General features: G+C 33.8%; 2 protein-coding genes across 2 annotated transcripts; both read left to right on the top strand.

Moving 5' to 3' along the window:
- Positions 1–10068: 10068 nt before the first annotated feature.
- LOC113764015 (cytosolic sulfotransferase 5-like) lies at positions 10069–11117 on the top strand. Its single transcript, XM_027308044.1, has one exon. The coding sequence runs from the start codon at positions 10137–10139 to the stop codon at positions 11115–11117; it is 981 nt and encodes a 326-aa protein (XP_027163845.1). The 5' UTR covers positions 10069–10136.
- Positions 11118–13555: 2438 nt separating this feature from the next.
- Positions 13556–14107, top strand: LOC113760341 (pectinesterase inhibitor-like). Its single transcript, XM_027302893.1, has one exon. The coding sequence runs from the start codon at positions 13556–13558 to the stop codon at positions 14105–14107; it is 552 nt and encodes a 183-aa protein (XP_027158694.1).
- The last annotated feature ends 2609 nt before the right edge of the window (positions 14108–16716 follow it).

The raw sequence follows: 16716 nt of genomic DNA on the forward strand, positions 1-16716 counted from the left end.
TTATAGATACTTAAATTATTGAATTACTACATTAATACACTTTGCAAAAAATGTTGACGTATTAGATTAATACACTGTACAACATATGCTACATATATTTTTTAACAACAAAGAGTTTATGGTAAACTCTTAAGAATGAATTTACCAAATAAACTAATTTTATAAGTAATTTAACAATTATTACAATTTTTTTATGCAATTTTCTAGGAATTTGTATTTATCTAATGCAAGCTAAAGTCCAACCAAAAAGCTTGCTACATTGGTTAACATTTATTTCCCGAACTTATTATTAACTATTGATGTCAATATTATGGGATCTTTTTTTAAGCAGTTGTGATGAATTTAGAGCCTTAAGTAGTCAAATTTGTAGAAATTTGCATTGCAAATTGTAAATCATAAAGCAAGAGAACATGACATTACAACAGAAGCAACAAGAAATATTTTTAGGCAAAATCTAGAATCCTGTTATTGGAAAGCAAACAACATAGGTACATAGTCAGTACTTGATCATAAGTGTAAAATTGCACCTTGCAGCGGACACTAGACAGCGGAGTTTTGTGGTTTAATTGGAGGTATATGACCTCGCATTTCAGAAATGCGAGGTAGATATACCTCGCATTTCTTAAGTGCGAGGTACATATAACTCGCATTTCAAAAATGCGAGGTCATGTACCTCGCATTTCAGAAATACGAGGTCAGTTTTTTTTTTCCATTTTTTTTTTAATCTCGGATCCAGAAAATTTAAGGACACTTCGCATTTCTCAAATGCGAGCTCAAGGAGCTCGCATTTGAGAAATGCGAAGACCCCAAAAACAGAAACCACTACACAAAATACCCCCTTTGTAGAACTTTTTTAAAAATCATCATAAAGATAGAAATTTCTCCAAAAAGTTTGTGTTCGACAAGAAAAAGTTGGCAGTAGTCAAGAAATTTGCCTCCTCAGTCGGCTCCACAGGTTCGGTGAAGGATCCTACTCTGGTTGAAGCCATTACCGCTTTTATATTGAAGCATTTCATCCTCGTTATCCAGGCCAAGGAAAATTGTAAAACAAATTTTCTGGCATTCCAAGCCGTGAACTTGAGACCTAGAATGAACTTGCCCTCTGACCGGCTTGCATTTGGCAACTTCTCAATTGCTACTCCTGCTTTAATGACAATTTCTGATACAGATGATAATGATAAAGAATACTGTGATGACACCTGAGGAATGCAACTAGAATAATCAACAATGATTATATAAAGATTCTTCAAAGTGGAGTGCCTTTTTTAAATATCTTAAAAGCTGAAGGGGAACAGCTTGGTAAGGAGCCAATGGCATATTGTTTTTTCACCAATTTGTGCAGTTTTCCGGTATATGGAGTGGACTATGGTTTTGGCAAACCTATTTCAGTGAGGATTAAAACTTCCCCTATCAAGAATAGTGTAATCTTGATGAGTACAAATTCTGGTGATGGGATCGAAGCATGGATTACCATGGTGGAGGATGAAATGGCTATGCTCTCGGACGAGCTTCTTTCACTAGCAACTATTGATGTTGCTTCATTTCAAGCCAAACTCTAATCAGTTTTCTCCATGTCATGAAAAATCTGTTTCAAGCACTGAAAATGTCTAGATCAAGACAAATCTTTTGCTTTCGAGTTTTATCTGAAAAAGTATTTGGCAAATTAACCGTTCAAGGCTAACTGTCGAAGGTTTTTAATTGCTTGTCTGTCAGTTTACTGTGCTTGTTGTTATATACTACACATCTATGGAAATTTCGGGGAAAGGACCATTATTATGGGTGATAAGTGACTAATTTGAGCTATTTTTGAATGACATTCGATAAGTGAATATTTAACGTACATTTTGTACAAATTTGGCATGAATTTTTGGTATGTTTTGAGAAGATTAAAGCCATTTTTGAAATCTTTTGGTGATAATTGCTTAAATATTGTTTAAGGGTTCAAAACTTGATAAATGAATGGATTAATGCGTTAATTTTGTGAAATTGTGAAGGTTAGGAATGTATGAAATTCATGCACAAGCTGAAAGAAATGTAAGGGTCATCCAGAGGACAAAGTACACAAGAAAATGGGAGTAAAAATGTAGAAAAAGGGAAGAAGTGAAAGACTGGAAAATTGCTCAACATGGATCCAAGCTCGGATCCGTGTGTGCAAGAGGGATCCGAGCCCTCGTCTGTACTTCTGGCGGAGTGTATCCAAGGTCAGGACGATCCAACCTCGGATTAATCATGGAAAGTCCTCGGATCCATTATCACCCCTCGGATCTGGGGCTCGGATCTGCCTCCCTCCTCAGCAAGTGGCACAGCCATTTTTCTTTACCTTTTTCACAACCTTTCCAGGTATTTTGAGGGACAGAAATCGGTGGCACATGCTTCTGCAACAAAAGAGAAGACCAAATGAGTGTAGACAAAAAGAAACATCATATCTTTGACTTCTTTTTACAAAATCTGAGTGGAGGAAATTATGAAGGAGAAGAGTAGACTTTCTACCACTTTTTATGCAGAAACACAGGGGAGAGGTGAGGAGATTACCATACGTAGCTAATTTTTCATCTTGTAACATTTTTCTCTCTAGATATGAGTTCTTGGAGAAGCATTTTTTGGAGTGTTTCACTTGTAATCATATTGTGCAAGAGTATAGCAAGAATTGGAGAGCCTCACCTTCAATTGGCTAAGCTTTCTTTTATCCTTCTTATACTTGAACTTTATGATGTTTTGCATTAATAAACTTGTGAGTTTGATTGTTAAATCATTCATGAGTAGCTAATTTTCTTTATCTAGGGAGTAGATGAAACTTATGGCTAAATAATATGAATTGAATGTGATTTACACTTGTTATATCTTGTATTAACTTGTCTACTTGTGTAGCTGTGATTACTTGTTATTGATTGATCACCAATAGCTTGTTTATAGTTGTTATTATTCAATGAGAATTGGTAATAACAATGGAAACACATGAGTAGAGCTTGAGTTGTATGTTCATGAAAATAGAGATACACTTAAGTGGATTATTTAGCATTTCATGAAATAAAACAGAGTAGTAGTAGTATTTCACCATGAAAATAGGGAAATCTATATTGCTTTAGGCCATTTCATCATGAAAATGAGACTTGGAAACTTTGGAAATGAATCTCTGGTTAAACAAGAATAATAGCAAGAAGTAAGTCCATTCATTTGTGTTGTTTATGCCATAAGTGGAATCCACATCCCTAGAATCTTCCTTAAGTGAAATTTCTCTATTTGCTTTCAGCATTTGTTAAACTAGATTTGTATATCAGATTTGTAGGCTACAACATTATACTTTCTCTGCTCAAATTAATTGTAAGTCTAAATAATAGAGAAAACAAGGGTTTAGTAATTGTTTAAATTGCTCCTCGTGGGATCGACCCGATACACATCTTGTACTAAAACTGCGACCTGTATACTTGCAGTCCAACGGGTGTAAAATCGAAATTAAACTTGCATTGATATAAAAATCCCGTCAACATTTTACATTATTTTTAGTCACTTTGCCAATATTATAGGAAGAAAATGGATCATTTTGGCTATAATTGGTGTAAAATGCTCTTAAGTGATTAAATGAGGTTTTTGTCACTTTTACTTGCATTTTGTCCATAATTTGTATAGGAGTTGGAAATATACTTCATTTGAATGAAAAACAAGTTGACAGTTTTGACACATTTTGGTATTTCGGCTATAACATGAGGTACAATGATCGGATTGTGATGATTCTTGAACCATTTTGAAGATAAGAGATAGATCTACAATTCATGTGAAAACATCGAAATCCAGTTTGAAGGTTTTCTAGGTCAAAAAGCCGAATTATAGTAGCCAATTTCTATGGTCGAACTTGAAAGAAGGCATTGAGTAGTGAAGGGTATTTCAGTCATTTCTTAGCCTACACAAATCCAAATGAGATGATTCTTAATGAATTGGAAAGATAACTCAAAGGGCTACAAGTTTTGTGTTTTGGTCAAGAGTTAATTCAGCTTCTATCATCGAGAAAAATTCAGTTGAAATTGCTGCAAAATTGGAATGCCTTGAAGACTGAACATAAATTGCAAAGAAAGGCAGGGGAGCAATCCGGCCGGATTCTAGTCAGAAATGGCTGCTCTCTACTTGCATAACTTGTTTCCTTCTCCAATAATTCACAGCTATTGATGGACGTGTGACAACCACTTAGCAGCTATAAAAGGGATGTTTGAAACCTCATTTCTTAACTACATTCATCTATAAATAGCCATGGACTTGCAAGGATCAAGAGAGTTTGGAGAGTGCAAGAAATACCACAAAAATGTAGTTCTTACATTTTCTTAGTGTTAGGTTAGTATAGTACAGGATAGTTTAACTAGTAGTTCATCTTTCTTGTTTATTAGCTAGGCAAAGATGGAGAAGGAGATGAAGATGGAGGTGATGAACACATGTGACAAGGGTTACATTTCTTTCCAAACTCTTTATCTTTTGTACTTGATTCTAAGTTTAGTTAATCTACAAGTTATGGATTTATATGTTATTATGTGTTTCTAAAGCTTATGCCTTGGATTTGGTTGAACTTTCTATGATTGTTAGTATTTATTATTTGGCTATTTGAAGCTATTATTTTGAGCAAGTTATTTAACACTTTAGCTCTCTAAATCATGATTAACTTGGTACCATTAATTGTGATTATCTAAAGGTGTTGTGTCTTCAATGAAAATTGAGATCTAACACTAGTTCAAGAAGTGTTAAATCTAAGGAGTACACTCGCAAGAGTAGAGGTGCACCTTTGTGGCTTAAGTGATTCATTTTATGTAATTTCATAGAGGTAATTAACTTGTAGCTAATTTCATAACCACGAGAGTAGGTATGGATTAGTTATAAGTATAGTTGATTCACTACAAGAGTAGGTTTCACATGCATAAGGAAATTACGCCATAGCTACCCAAGATAGTAGTAATCAATGATCAAAAAATAGCATTTGCATGAGTAGTTAGGAATATCATAACCTAAGTTAGGAATACCATAACCTAAGGAACTTTCATTTGTTATTATCTTGCATAAGTTTAGCATAATTTTATTTCTTTTAATTCATTGATCGTCTAAATAATAGAGAAGGTTTAATAGTGCCAGTAATTGTTCAATCTCCCTCGTGGGATCGACCCGATATTTGCCCTAGGGCTGTCAACCACTTAGCAGCTATAAAAGGGATGTTTGAAGCCTCATTTCTTAACTACATTCATCTATAAATAGCCATGAACTTGCAAGGATCAAGAGAGCTTGGAGAGTGCAAGAAATACCACAAAAATGTAGTTCTTACATTTTCTTAGTGTTAGGTTAGTATAGTACATGATAGTTTAACTAGTAGTTCATTCTTCTTGTTTATTAGCTAGGCAAAGATGAAGACGGAGATGAAGATGGAGGGGATGAACACATGTGACAAGGGTTACATTTCTTTCCAAACTCTTTATCGTTTGTACTTGATTCTAAGTTTAGTTAATCTACAAGTTATGGATTTATATGTTATTATGTGTTTCTAAAGTTTATGCCTTGGATTTGGTTGAACTTTCTATGATTGTTAGTGTTTATTATTTGGTTATTTGAAGCTATTATTTTGAGCAAGTTATTTAACACTTTAGCTCTCTAAATCATGATTAACTTGGTACCATTAATTGTGATTATCTAAAGGTGTTGTGTCTTCAATGAAAATTGAGATCTAACACTAGTTCAAGAAGTGTTAAATCTAAGGAGTACACTCGCAAGAGTAGATGTGCACCTTTGTGGCTTAAGTGATTCATTTTATGTAATTTCATAGAGATAATTAACTTGTAGCTAATTTCATAACCACGAGAGTAGGTATGGATTAGTTATAAGTATAGTTGATTCACTACGAGAGTAGGTTTCACATGCATAAGGAAATTACGCCATAGCTATCCAAGATAGTAGTAATCAATCCAAAAATGGCATTTGCATGAGTAGTTAGGAATACCATAACCGAAGGAACTTTCATTTGTTATTATCTTGCATAAGTTTAGCATAATTTTATTTCTTTTAATTCATTGATCATCTAAATAATAGAGAAGGTTTAGTAGTGCCAGTAATTGTTCAATCTGCCTCGTGGGATCGACCCGATATTTGCCCTAAACTACTAATTTGACCTGTATACTTGTAATCAAAACGGGTATATTTCAGAATTGAACTTGTACTTATATAAAAAAACCCGTCAATGGGCTTGTTCTTATTTGCTCTAGATTTTGCAAAAGCTAATTATGGGAAATAATTATAGAAAATAATTAGAATCAAGAAAAACTACAGTTTAGTAAATTCTGGATTTTAGCTTTTTTGTGGCCACTAAAAAAATTTATAATCTAAAACCAAAAAGTAAACGAGAGATTTTCAAAATTAGGATCTATAATTAATTAAAATAATCAACCGAGGGCAATCTTAGTTGTAGCTCAATTTGCCGTGCAGATTATGAATTTTTTCCCAGTGAAAATGACATACTTCTAACATAGTTTCATTGGCTTGTCTTTGCTGCAATTAAGTAAAGCAGAAACAATATTCTTTGCTAATTTTAGAGTCTGACAATCTAAAAGTCGATAGTATATATAGACCTAGGGCTGTCAATAAATTGGGTCGGACCACGGATCCAGCTCAAATTCACAAAACTGCTTAGACCCATTTATCCAATCGGACCCGGATTTGATATATTTACATTCTAAACAAGTCGGACATGGCAATATATGTTCCAACTAGGGCTGCAAACGAATCGAGCTGCTCGCGAGCGGCTCGAGTCAAGTTCGACTCGAGCTCAAAATATTAAGCTCGTTAGCTCGAGTATATATATATATAATTTTTATTTTTTTTATTTTAAGTATATATATATTTTTTTATATTTTTTATTTTAAGTATATATATTTTTTATATTTTAATAGTAAAATTACATATATATCCTTAATATTTTATTATTTATTAAGAAAAAAAATATTATTTTATTTATTTTTTAAAAAATAAAATAATTATTTTTTATTTTTTTCGAGCTCGAGCTCGAGTTCGAGTTCAATGAAATTATGTCGAGACTCGACTCGATTAGGTCAAAACTCGACTCGACTCGGCTCGTTTGCAGCCCTAGTTCCAACCCATTTCAGACTCGTTGTACCATGAATTTTATGAAAAAAAGAATTTGTGCAAAACGAAATTATCAAGTTATCCAAATTTTATCATTGAATTGCTTTTATGGACCACTGTATCCGGTTCGAATCCATATCCAACCAGTACTTGGAATTACATATTGGGTCCTATTGGGTGAACGAATCTGGATCCAAAATTAATCCAATCCAAGGTTCAGAGTTACCAATTCCGATTAGGATCTGACTCGTTTACAACACCATATCAACCACATATTTTTCTAGAGCACACTGCTTTTAAGAATGTATGGATAATTTATATGTCCAAACACAAGAATTGGATTATGGAGGAGGCGCAAATGTAAAATAAAAACGAGGTTGTGGTGATAAATTAAATCATTAAAACAAAAAAGCGTTGTAGACCATAGGCAAGAGGGAAAAAATCATGAGATTATAGGATTCAACCACTTTGAAAAATGCAAGTCAACAAGAAATGCAAATGAGACATTTTACTTGTTATTAATATTAAATTAAAAAATTTTAAGATTTTCTAGAATGCCATAGAAAAAATTTGAATATTCAATATGATAAAGGTCAAAGTATTTTTTTTCTCTAAGGTGCAAAGTAAAGAATAACAGGAAAATGTAACTGAAGCAATACAAAAGGTAAAGAATCTAGAAAATTCAGGGGCTGCAAGTGTGAGGTAATCTAATAATGTTAAGAATTTTTTACTAGCCAAAATGTCTACTTTTCCAAAGTTAGTGGAGGGCAATTGCCCAACTAAGGAGCACTGGAAATGTTTTACAAGGTTAGCAAACAAAAAAATTGAAAAAGAAAATGAAATTCAAAACATTTTTGTTGGAAATGTTTTTTGAAGAATTCTAAACAAATAGACACTCTATTAAAAAAATTAATTTTACTATAGCACTTTAATGCCTTTTGTGATTTGATATATGTAAAATAAAAAAGAAAAAGAAAAAGTGTTTATCATGCAAACAAAATAGCATAATATTTACAGATAATGGACCATCCAAACACGCCAACTATTAGATGTGCGTCCATTTTCTCAGCCAATCGAAAGACTAAATGTTGAAAACATGGCCTCATTCTGGGCGTCCACTTTATTAATCGGTGAATCCCTTTCACCTTTCGTGAAAGTCATGGTTTTCTTCCCAATTTGCTAGTTTAAAATCTTGGCTACTCGATTCTTGTGAGTTCAGAGTTTGATTAAAATATTGTGGAATAGTTTACGTGTCTAACAATACGAATTGACAATTTTCAGTTATTAAAGCATGGTGATAGGTCATGGCTAGAGCTGGCAATTTGTCCCAAGTCCCAATGGGCTACCCATGCCCAAAGGAACTTTGGGCGGGATGGGTATTATAATTTGGTATTGGGTTTAAGTTGGGACACATCCCAACTATACCCATTAATGAATGGGAAAGGATGGGAAATACTTGGGTACCCATTGGGCTCAAATGGCAAGGGCTCCGTTTGGATTAGCTGTTTTTGGTAGGTGTTTTTGAAATATTTTATTGTAGCAATGTATATGAAAAATTTTTACTATAAATTTTTTTTGAAATATTTGATATATTAATATGGATGGGATGTTTCTTGAGTTATTGTATATTACTGTAACATTGTATTTGAAAAACTTATTTTTTGAAAAAAAAAGTCAATCCAAACGGAATCTTAGATTCAAAAATTATCTTTAATAATTTTTATAGTCATACCAGCGAATATAATCTAGTAGTCTTCTAGTCATTATCCACAAGAATTTCCAGCATTTCAGTTAGTTTAGACCTGTCATCCTTGGACAATGATAAGGATAAATATTCAACATCCTAAGGACCTTGGCCATCTTGATATATGTTGGAATATGGCTGTATATCTATCTTTTCCTTTATTTGTTAATCCAATTTTTGGTGGGAATTTTGAGTATAAAGCACTTGCATGTTTATTTAATAAAACTAAAAGAAATTTAATAAATAAAAAATATTAAAATTATATAAAAATAAAAAATGAATTAAAGGAAAAAAAATATGTAGAAAATGGATTTGGGTATTGGGCGGGATCAATCTAAACCCATCCCAAAATGATCCCGCCCAAGTTAGTCCCAAAACACATATGGGTAAGGTTGGGCCCAAACCCATATGACTCGGTTCCATCTCAAACCCAAGCAAATCCCGCCCATCCCGCCCATTTTGCCGCCTCTAGTCATGGCTACATAATTGGGGATGATGTGTAATTGGATGCCTGAAGTGAGAAAAGGCTCGGAAGAATATGAGAGGTCACCTAATGCTACATTTTTAATATGAGATGTGTCGTGGCTCTATATAGTTTATAAGCTTTAGGGCACAACACACTTTACCTGCCTATAGTTTAGTAATTTTTTACATAATCCTCTATAGTTTAAAAAATTATATGTAATTCTTTCATAATTTGAATTAAAGTGTCAAAATGATGAAAATGATAATTTGTAACGAAACCCATAAAAATGCTGAAATTACCCTTATTTAAAAACTAAAATGACTGAAATAACCAAAATATATAAACATAATACACATAACACTCTAAATCTGTATGATTTTATATTTTACTATATAACTCCCTCATGATTTTTAAAATTTATATATAGCCCCTCTGTGGTTAATAAATAATTTTTTAATTTTATATAGGGATACTTTTGACATTTTAGTTGGTTTCGTTATGCAAAATTTCGTCATTTTGACACTTTAATCCAAATTATGAGGTGGTTCTGTATAATTTTTTAAATCATAGAAAAATTGTGTGAAAAAGCACAAAATCACAAGGGGTTAAAGTGTATTTTGCCCTAAGTTTTAATGAAATAATTTTGTTGGATGATATAGATTGAAAGAAGGAAATGCTATGATGATTATATAGTTTAATACACACATTTAAATCTAGTTTAGTTGGTTCACTAGTCCGTGAAGCTATATAATAGTCTACAAAAGCACCGACGGACATGAGACTTGGAGCAAGTAGATTCATTAAAATTCTAAGAGCGCCAATATGTCCACAACTGCATCCTTAGTTCCTTGCTCAACAGATCAAAAACAAGAGGAACTAATGCAAGAATACTGCAAGAACCTGTTGTCAACCCTCCCTAGAGAGAGATGGTTTGGTTCTTCTTATCTGTACAAGTACAATGGCTTTTGGCTCGGTCCTAAAGGGTTGCCGGGGCTCATTGCATGCCAAAACCATTTCCAAGCTCGGGACACTGATGTCTTACTAATTACCACTCCCAAATCAGGCACCACATGGTTGAAGGCCCTGATGTTCACCTTAGCCAACCGAAAGATTTATCCAATCAACCAAAACCATCCTTTGCTCAAGCAAAATCCTCACTCTCTGGTGCCATTCATGGAATTTTTTTTTTTCTCGCCAGAAAAAATGAACGCTGACTTTTCTTGTCCATTGGGAAGACTATATTCGACTCACTATCCACTTGCCCTACTGCCCGAGTCGGTGCTGAATTCAGGTTGCAAGATTGTCTACCTATGCAGAAATATTAAGGATACTTTCGTCTCATATTGGCACTTCTCCAAGAAGTTAGGGGCTGAAGCTTCACTAGAAGAGTTTTTCGACATGTTTTGTGAGGGAGTGAGCCTTTCTGGACCAGTTTGGGATCATGTTTTAGGCTACTGGAGAGAAAGCTTGGAGAAGCCTGAAAAGGTCCTGTTTTTGAAGTATGAAGCGCTGCAGGAAAAGCCAAGTTTTCATCTGAAACTTTTAGCTGAGTTCATGGGGTGTCCGATTTCACCCGAGGAAGAGACATGTGGTTTTGTTGATGAGGTTTTGGAGCTTTGTAGCTTTGATAACTTGAGCAATTTGGAGGTGAACAAGAGCGGGACCCGGCCTACTGCTAGAAATGAAATGTTTTTTCGGAAAGGAAAGGTTGGAGATTGGAAAAATTATCTGATAGGTGAGATGGGAGAACGCATTGATCATATCACTGCCCAAAAGTTCTTCGGATCTGGATTGAGCCTATAGGGTTGTGTAAAAGATTCAAAAACCTATTCGTTTGGATCTGGATTGAGTCTCTAGGTGTTGGTATTCCTTAACCCATGCATGTGGTTGTGTTGTTCCAAACTTACATGTGTATGTTGTTGTTATCAGGTCTTGTATTGTAAATTACAAATATTATAAAAAATTAATACTTGTTATTGATTTTTTTTTAAAAAAATCTAGTTTAGTTCAACCTAGTAAAATTCATTGTGGATCTAATTTCTTTTGTTTTTTTGAATGGTTAAACAGATCTAAGAAATATAGGGTTAATTCCACTTTGTCCCCCCAAACTTTGGACGATTACCCACTTCAGTCCCTAAACTTCAAAATGGGACACTTAAATCCCTAAACTTATAAATACCTCCCACTTAAGTCCCTAAACTTATAAAATGAGACACTTAAATCCCTAAACCCTTATAAAATGGGACACTTCGATCACCAACGGCATTCAGGATTTGTTAACAATTTTCCTTAAATTGGAGGTATTTATAAATTTAGGGACTTAAGTGTCTCATTTTGAAGTTTAGGGACTGAAGTGGGTAATCGTCCAAAGTTTGGGGGGACAATGTGGTATTAACCCAAGAAATATATATAACTGCGTATTTCAAACCAACTAAGTCTAATTCGAATTGAAACAGATTTTGGAACCTTGAGTATGAATTTTACTTTTAATCTTATGATTTGAGTATTAACATAATTAACTCATTGAGAAAATAACACCCATTCTGATTCCAAAACAAACGAGTAAATGTGAATGACGAAAATTCATATGCATAATCGGCATTATAACACCGATTTTGATTTCGATTCTGCCTCTGGAATGTGAATCAACCACCACTGTAAATACTGTCTGTGGATTAATTTGTTGAATAAATATACTTCTTATGCATTAATGCACGAGTTAAAATCTAATTTAATAGAATCTTGTCAAATTCATCACCAATCTATTGATCTCAATGCTTAAATGAATCTAAGAATTGAAGCAAAGTATAAAGTCAGACCCTTCAAAACTAAATCGACTTTACATTGATTCTAAACTAGGCTTTTAACAACCCTACCATCTTGGGATCCTGACTATTGAAAATAGTTTCAATATTACAGACTTGCAGTGTGTGAGTTCACCATAAGGAAGTCAGTGTAACAGCATTTCTTAAGTGGCATAATGTTGCCAAAATGTTGCTTAACCATCGTATGAATAGCAAAGGATCCTCTGTTACAATTTTTCTTGTTACAGTTTTGTTACACTATTTATATGAATGATACATGTTCCATGTAACAATAAATAACAATCCAAATTTTAAAATCTCTCTCTTCATAGGATATTTGTGACTTTTAAAAGTTTATAACAAATTGTAATGTAGAAAAGTGTAATATAAACAGAGAACCTCAAGCTTGAATATGAATCGAGGAGGTAACTAATCTGCGTGCGAATTGAGTTGGCCCTCAATCATGCGTAATAACAATAATAGGTTAAAAATTGTGTTTACCGCGTGAAATATTTCTTTAGCTTCGTCACTGATGCATGCATTCCTACTCTATGCGTCTTTATTTCATCTTTTGATAAACTGTGTGCCCCATTTTATTCAAAACCTTGCGTAAATCATTTAGAAAACAGAGTAAGGTAATCATCATGCATTACGGATGTAATTAATATTTAGTAATTGTACTTTTCATGATCTTCAAACCCTCACGAAAATCATTACAAAATTAAAAAAAAAGACAATCATAATGCATGTATACAATAGTTGTACTTTGTTAACACGGAATGGTTGCACCTACCATGATCTTCAAGATGCAAAAGCAAGACATTAGCAGTTTTATCACCCTCAGCTCCCAAAAGCACATTTTTAAGTACAAAAATAGGAGATGAAAATCTAAGCTAATTTGCATAATGCCTACTATATAGGGATTTAAACTTTTCATGTCAAAGATTGAAATCCATGATAACAGTTTTTCATTCACACAATATGCAAGAATCAGTACAATTGTCCAACAACTTGTATATCATTAGGATTATGACTAGGACATCATTTCTAGTTTGACCTACGACTTCACAAGTTACAATTTGCATTTTGGTATTGGTTTGTCATTATAAGAATTACGTGACTACTCTAAATAATCATGGACAATCAAAATGGGTTGTAGCTCCGATTAGAAGTCACCACGCATAAGAATTAGTAAGAAGAAATGATTAACCAGAGATGACTTCACAGCTTCCTAGTGGGGGCTAAATGCGAGGTTGAGTACTCATCACCAATGATGGCATGATCTCCTTTACAAAAAAAATGTTTGATGAGTACAAGTTGCAAGTTTGTTAACAACTTAACATGTGATAATTTTAAAGATCACTTAGTATATAATATCGTGTGAACATTACAGAAGAACAACAACACTTCAAGGAAGAGAAATTAGAGGAGAAAATAATGGAGTTCTCTAGGAGCCATAGCTCATCCTTGTTAGCCTTGTTTTTCATTTGTCTATCAATTTTAAGCAATCTTTTTACCTCTGCAGAAGCTGATTTGATCAGTGATGTTTGCACTGCATCAAAAAACCCTCAATTTTGCGCCAATTCTTTGAGATCAGACCCTCGTTCTGGCAGGGCAGATCTTAAAGGTCTCGGCCAAATTGCTATAGATTTGGCAACAAAAAGCGCCAAGTCAACCAAAACCCTTGTCGATTCCCTCAAGCAAAATGCAACTGACACCAGATTGAAGGGAATATATGATTCTTGTTCGGAAAACTATGGTGATTCCATTGATGATCTCGGCGAGGCCACAAGTCTATTGAAATCTGGTGATTATCTAGGCGTAAATCTTAGAGCATCAGCTGCACTGGACGACGCTGATACTTGTGATGACAATTTCAAGGATGCAAAACAAGTGGAACCACGAAATCTTGCAGATGCTAGTCAGAACGTGCAAAATCTCTGTGACATTATTTTGGTTATAGCAAATCGCTTGAGAGGGAACATATGAAGTGTGAGCTTTATTAATGCAATCTTCTTATGCAAATCAATATATGGATTCATATATGAATGCTGATTAATTCTATCAAAAAAAAAAAAATATCGTGTGAACATTTATTGTTATTCAAGCTTTCCAAGTGATGACTGCTTTCAAAGGTCATGTAAACATTTGCAACGAACTTGCATGATTTGACAAAGGTGACTTAGCCAAATAGATGCAAATTAGGGGAAAGAAAAAGAAGAAAAATAAAAAGAAAAATAAGAAAATCCGGGCTTTGTTTCGAATGCTCAACTATTGGGGCGTCTGTTAAAGTTCAGACAAAATTGATGATTGCAACTCATGCAAAATATTTGTAGGTGCAACCATTCCTAATCCATACGTTATGTTTATTTTATTTCGATTTTTAGGGCTTTGCGTGAGGTCTTAAAATCACGGAATGTGCAACTATGAATTAGACCAATAAATAGAACTACTAAGTACTAATTCCTTTTGAAATGTGACGTGCGCGGGTTATACATACACAATTAGCTCATCCGCAATCAAGTTTTACATTTATAACTCCTAAATGCCCCACACGCGATTTATCGCAGGTATACGAATCGTGAGCGAGTATAGGGTATTAAGAGTCGATCCCACAGGGAAGATTGCAATTACCGGTGTTTTTCGAACTACTTTATTATCTAGACTACCATAAATATGAAAGTAATGAAAATAACACTAGAAAGCTCCTAGAAATATGGAATTCCTCACTACTCTTGCAAATGAGATTACCGGTTAAGTAAATGCTATTATCTTGACTAGTTATGGCGTAATTTCCTAATGCATGTGAAACCTACTCTCGTAGTGAATCAACTATACTTGTAATTAAGCCATACCTACTCTCGTGGTTATGAAATTAACTACAAGTTCATTTCTTCTATGAAATTACATGAAACAAGTCACTAAAACCACAAAGATGCACCTCTACTTTCGTGAGTGTACTCCCTAGGTTTATCACTTCTTTGCACTAGTGTTAAATTCCAATTTTCATTGCAAATTTAATACCTTTAGATAATCACAATTAATGGCCAGTTAATTATGATTAGAAAATCAAAAGTGATAAATAACTTGCTCAAAATAATATCACCAAATAACCAAGTAAAGATCATAAACAAGATGTAGAAAGTTCATCCATACTCTAGGCATAAACTTTAACTAAACATGATAAAAACAAACACCAAACTTGTATTTTAGTTAAACATGAATTCAAATACAAAAGAGAAAGTGATAGGAGAGAAGTCACCCTTGTCACTTGAGCTGCAAACTCTCCATCTTTGCTCCTCCAATCTTCCTCCAAATCTAACTACAAATACAAGAAGGATAAACTACTCTACCTATACTATACTAATGAACTAAGAAAAACTAGTGAATACTACATTTTTGGTGAGTTTTCCTAGCCTTGCAAAGTTATATTGAATCCTGTAAGTCCATGGCTATATATAGATGAATGCCATCAGGAAATGAGGCTTGAAACATCCCTTTTACAGCTGCTAATTGGTTGTCATACGTTCATCCATAGCTGTAAATTGTTGAAGGAGAAAACAGGTTGTACCAGCAGCTATTTCTGACCAGAATCTGGCTACTTCAACTGCTATTTTCTCTATGATGACGGCTAAATTAGCTCTTGTGAAAAACATAGAAGTTGTAGCCCATTGAAATAGCTGTCCAATGCCTCAAGAATCATCCAATTTAGAGCTGTCTAGACCGAGATATGATAAAAATACCACTGACTGGTCAATTCCGCGTTTTCAGCTCTCAGCAGCAGACTTTTACTTCTGTATTTCGACATTTTGACCAGGAAAACAGCCGAATTGGACTTTGATGTCTTCATACCAAATGTAGATCTGTCTCTTAGCTTCGAAAATGGTTAAAGATCATCTCAATCCAATGTATGTACCTCAAGATATAGCCAAAATACCAACAGATGCCAAAGCTGACTTTTGTTTGATTCTTTTGTTCTCAATTGCATTTCTCAGCTGAGTTGAATTTCGGTATTTCAACTTTTGGACAATGAAAACGGCTGAATTAGATTCTGATGTCTTCATACCAAATTTAGATCTATCTCTTAGCTTCAAAATGGTATAAAGATCACCTCAATCCAATCTGTGTAGCTCCAGATATAGTTAAAATACCAAAACGTGTCAGAGTTGTCAAAGCTGACTTTTCTTGATTCAAATTGCATTTCTCCTTTTACACTTCATATTTTATTTTCACCATTTTAATCCATCTTCAATCATCCAAATATTTTCTCAATGCACTTCATTTGATGATTGAATCATTAAACCTACAAAATATGAAGTTTTTACCATAAAAATCAATAGAAATGCAATTTTCACACTTTAACCACAAAATGCATATTTTCACTAGAATCTTAGTTAATTATTTATAAAATAAATAAAATACACTAAAACTAATTAATAAAACACACTAAAAATACGTAAAATATACTCTTATCAAAATGACTTGAGTGTGGATATGAATGAAATGATGTATATTCTTTAACAGAGGCAAAGACGTGTATAGTGGAATTCCCTGCCTCAGAGAATAGGGCTAGAGCTGAAGATATAATACTATTTTTA

This window comes from Coffea eugenioides, chromosome 2 (genome assembly GCF_003713205.1).
Source record: "Coffea eugenioides isolate CCC68of chromosome 2, Ceug_1.0, whole genome shotgun sequence".
NCBI lineage: Eukaryota > Viridiplantae > Streptophyta > Magnoliopsida > Gentianales > Rubiaceae > Coffea > Coffea eugenioides.

Excerpts from the sequence above, each read along its gene's own strand:
- LOC113764015 (XM_027308044.1), top strand. The coding sequence starts at position 10,137 with ATGTCCACAACTGCATCCTTAGTTCCTTGCTCAACAGATCAAAAACAA.
- LOC113760341 (XM_027302893.1), top strand. The coding sequence starts at position 13,556 with ATGGAGTTCTCTAGGAGCCATAGCTCATCCTTGTTAGCCTTGTTTTTC.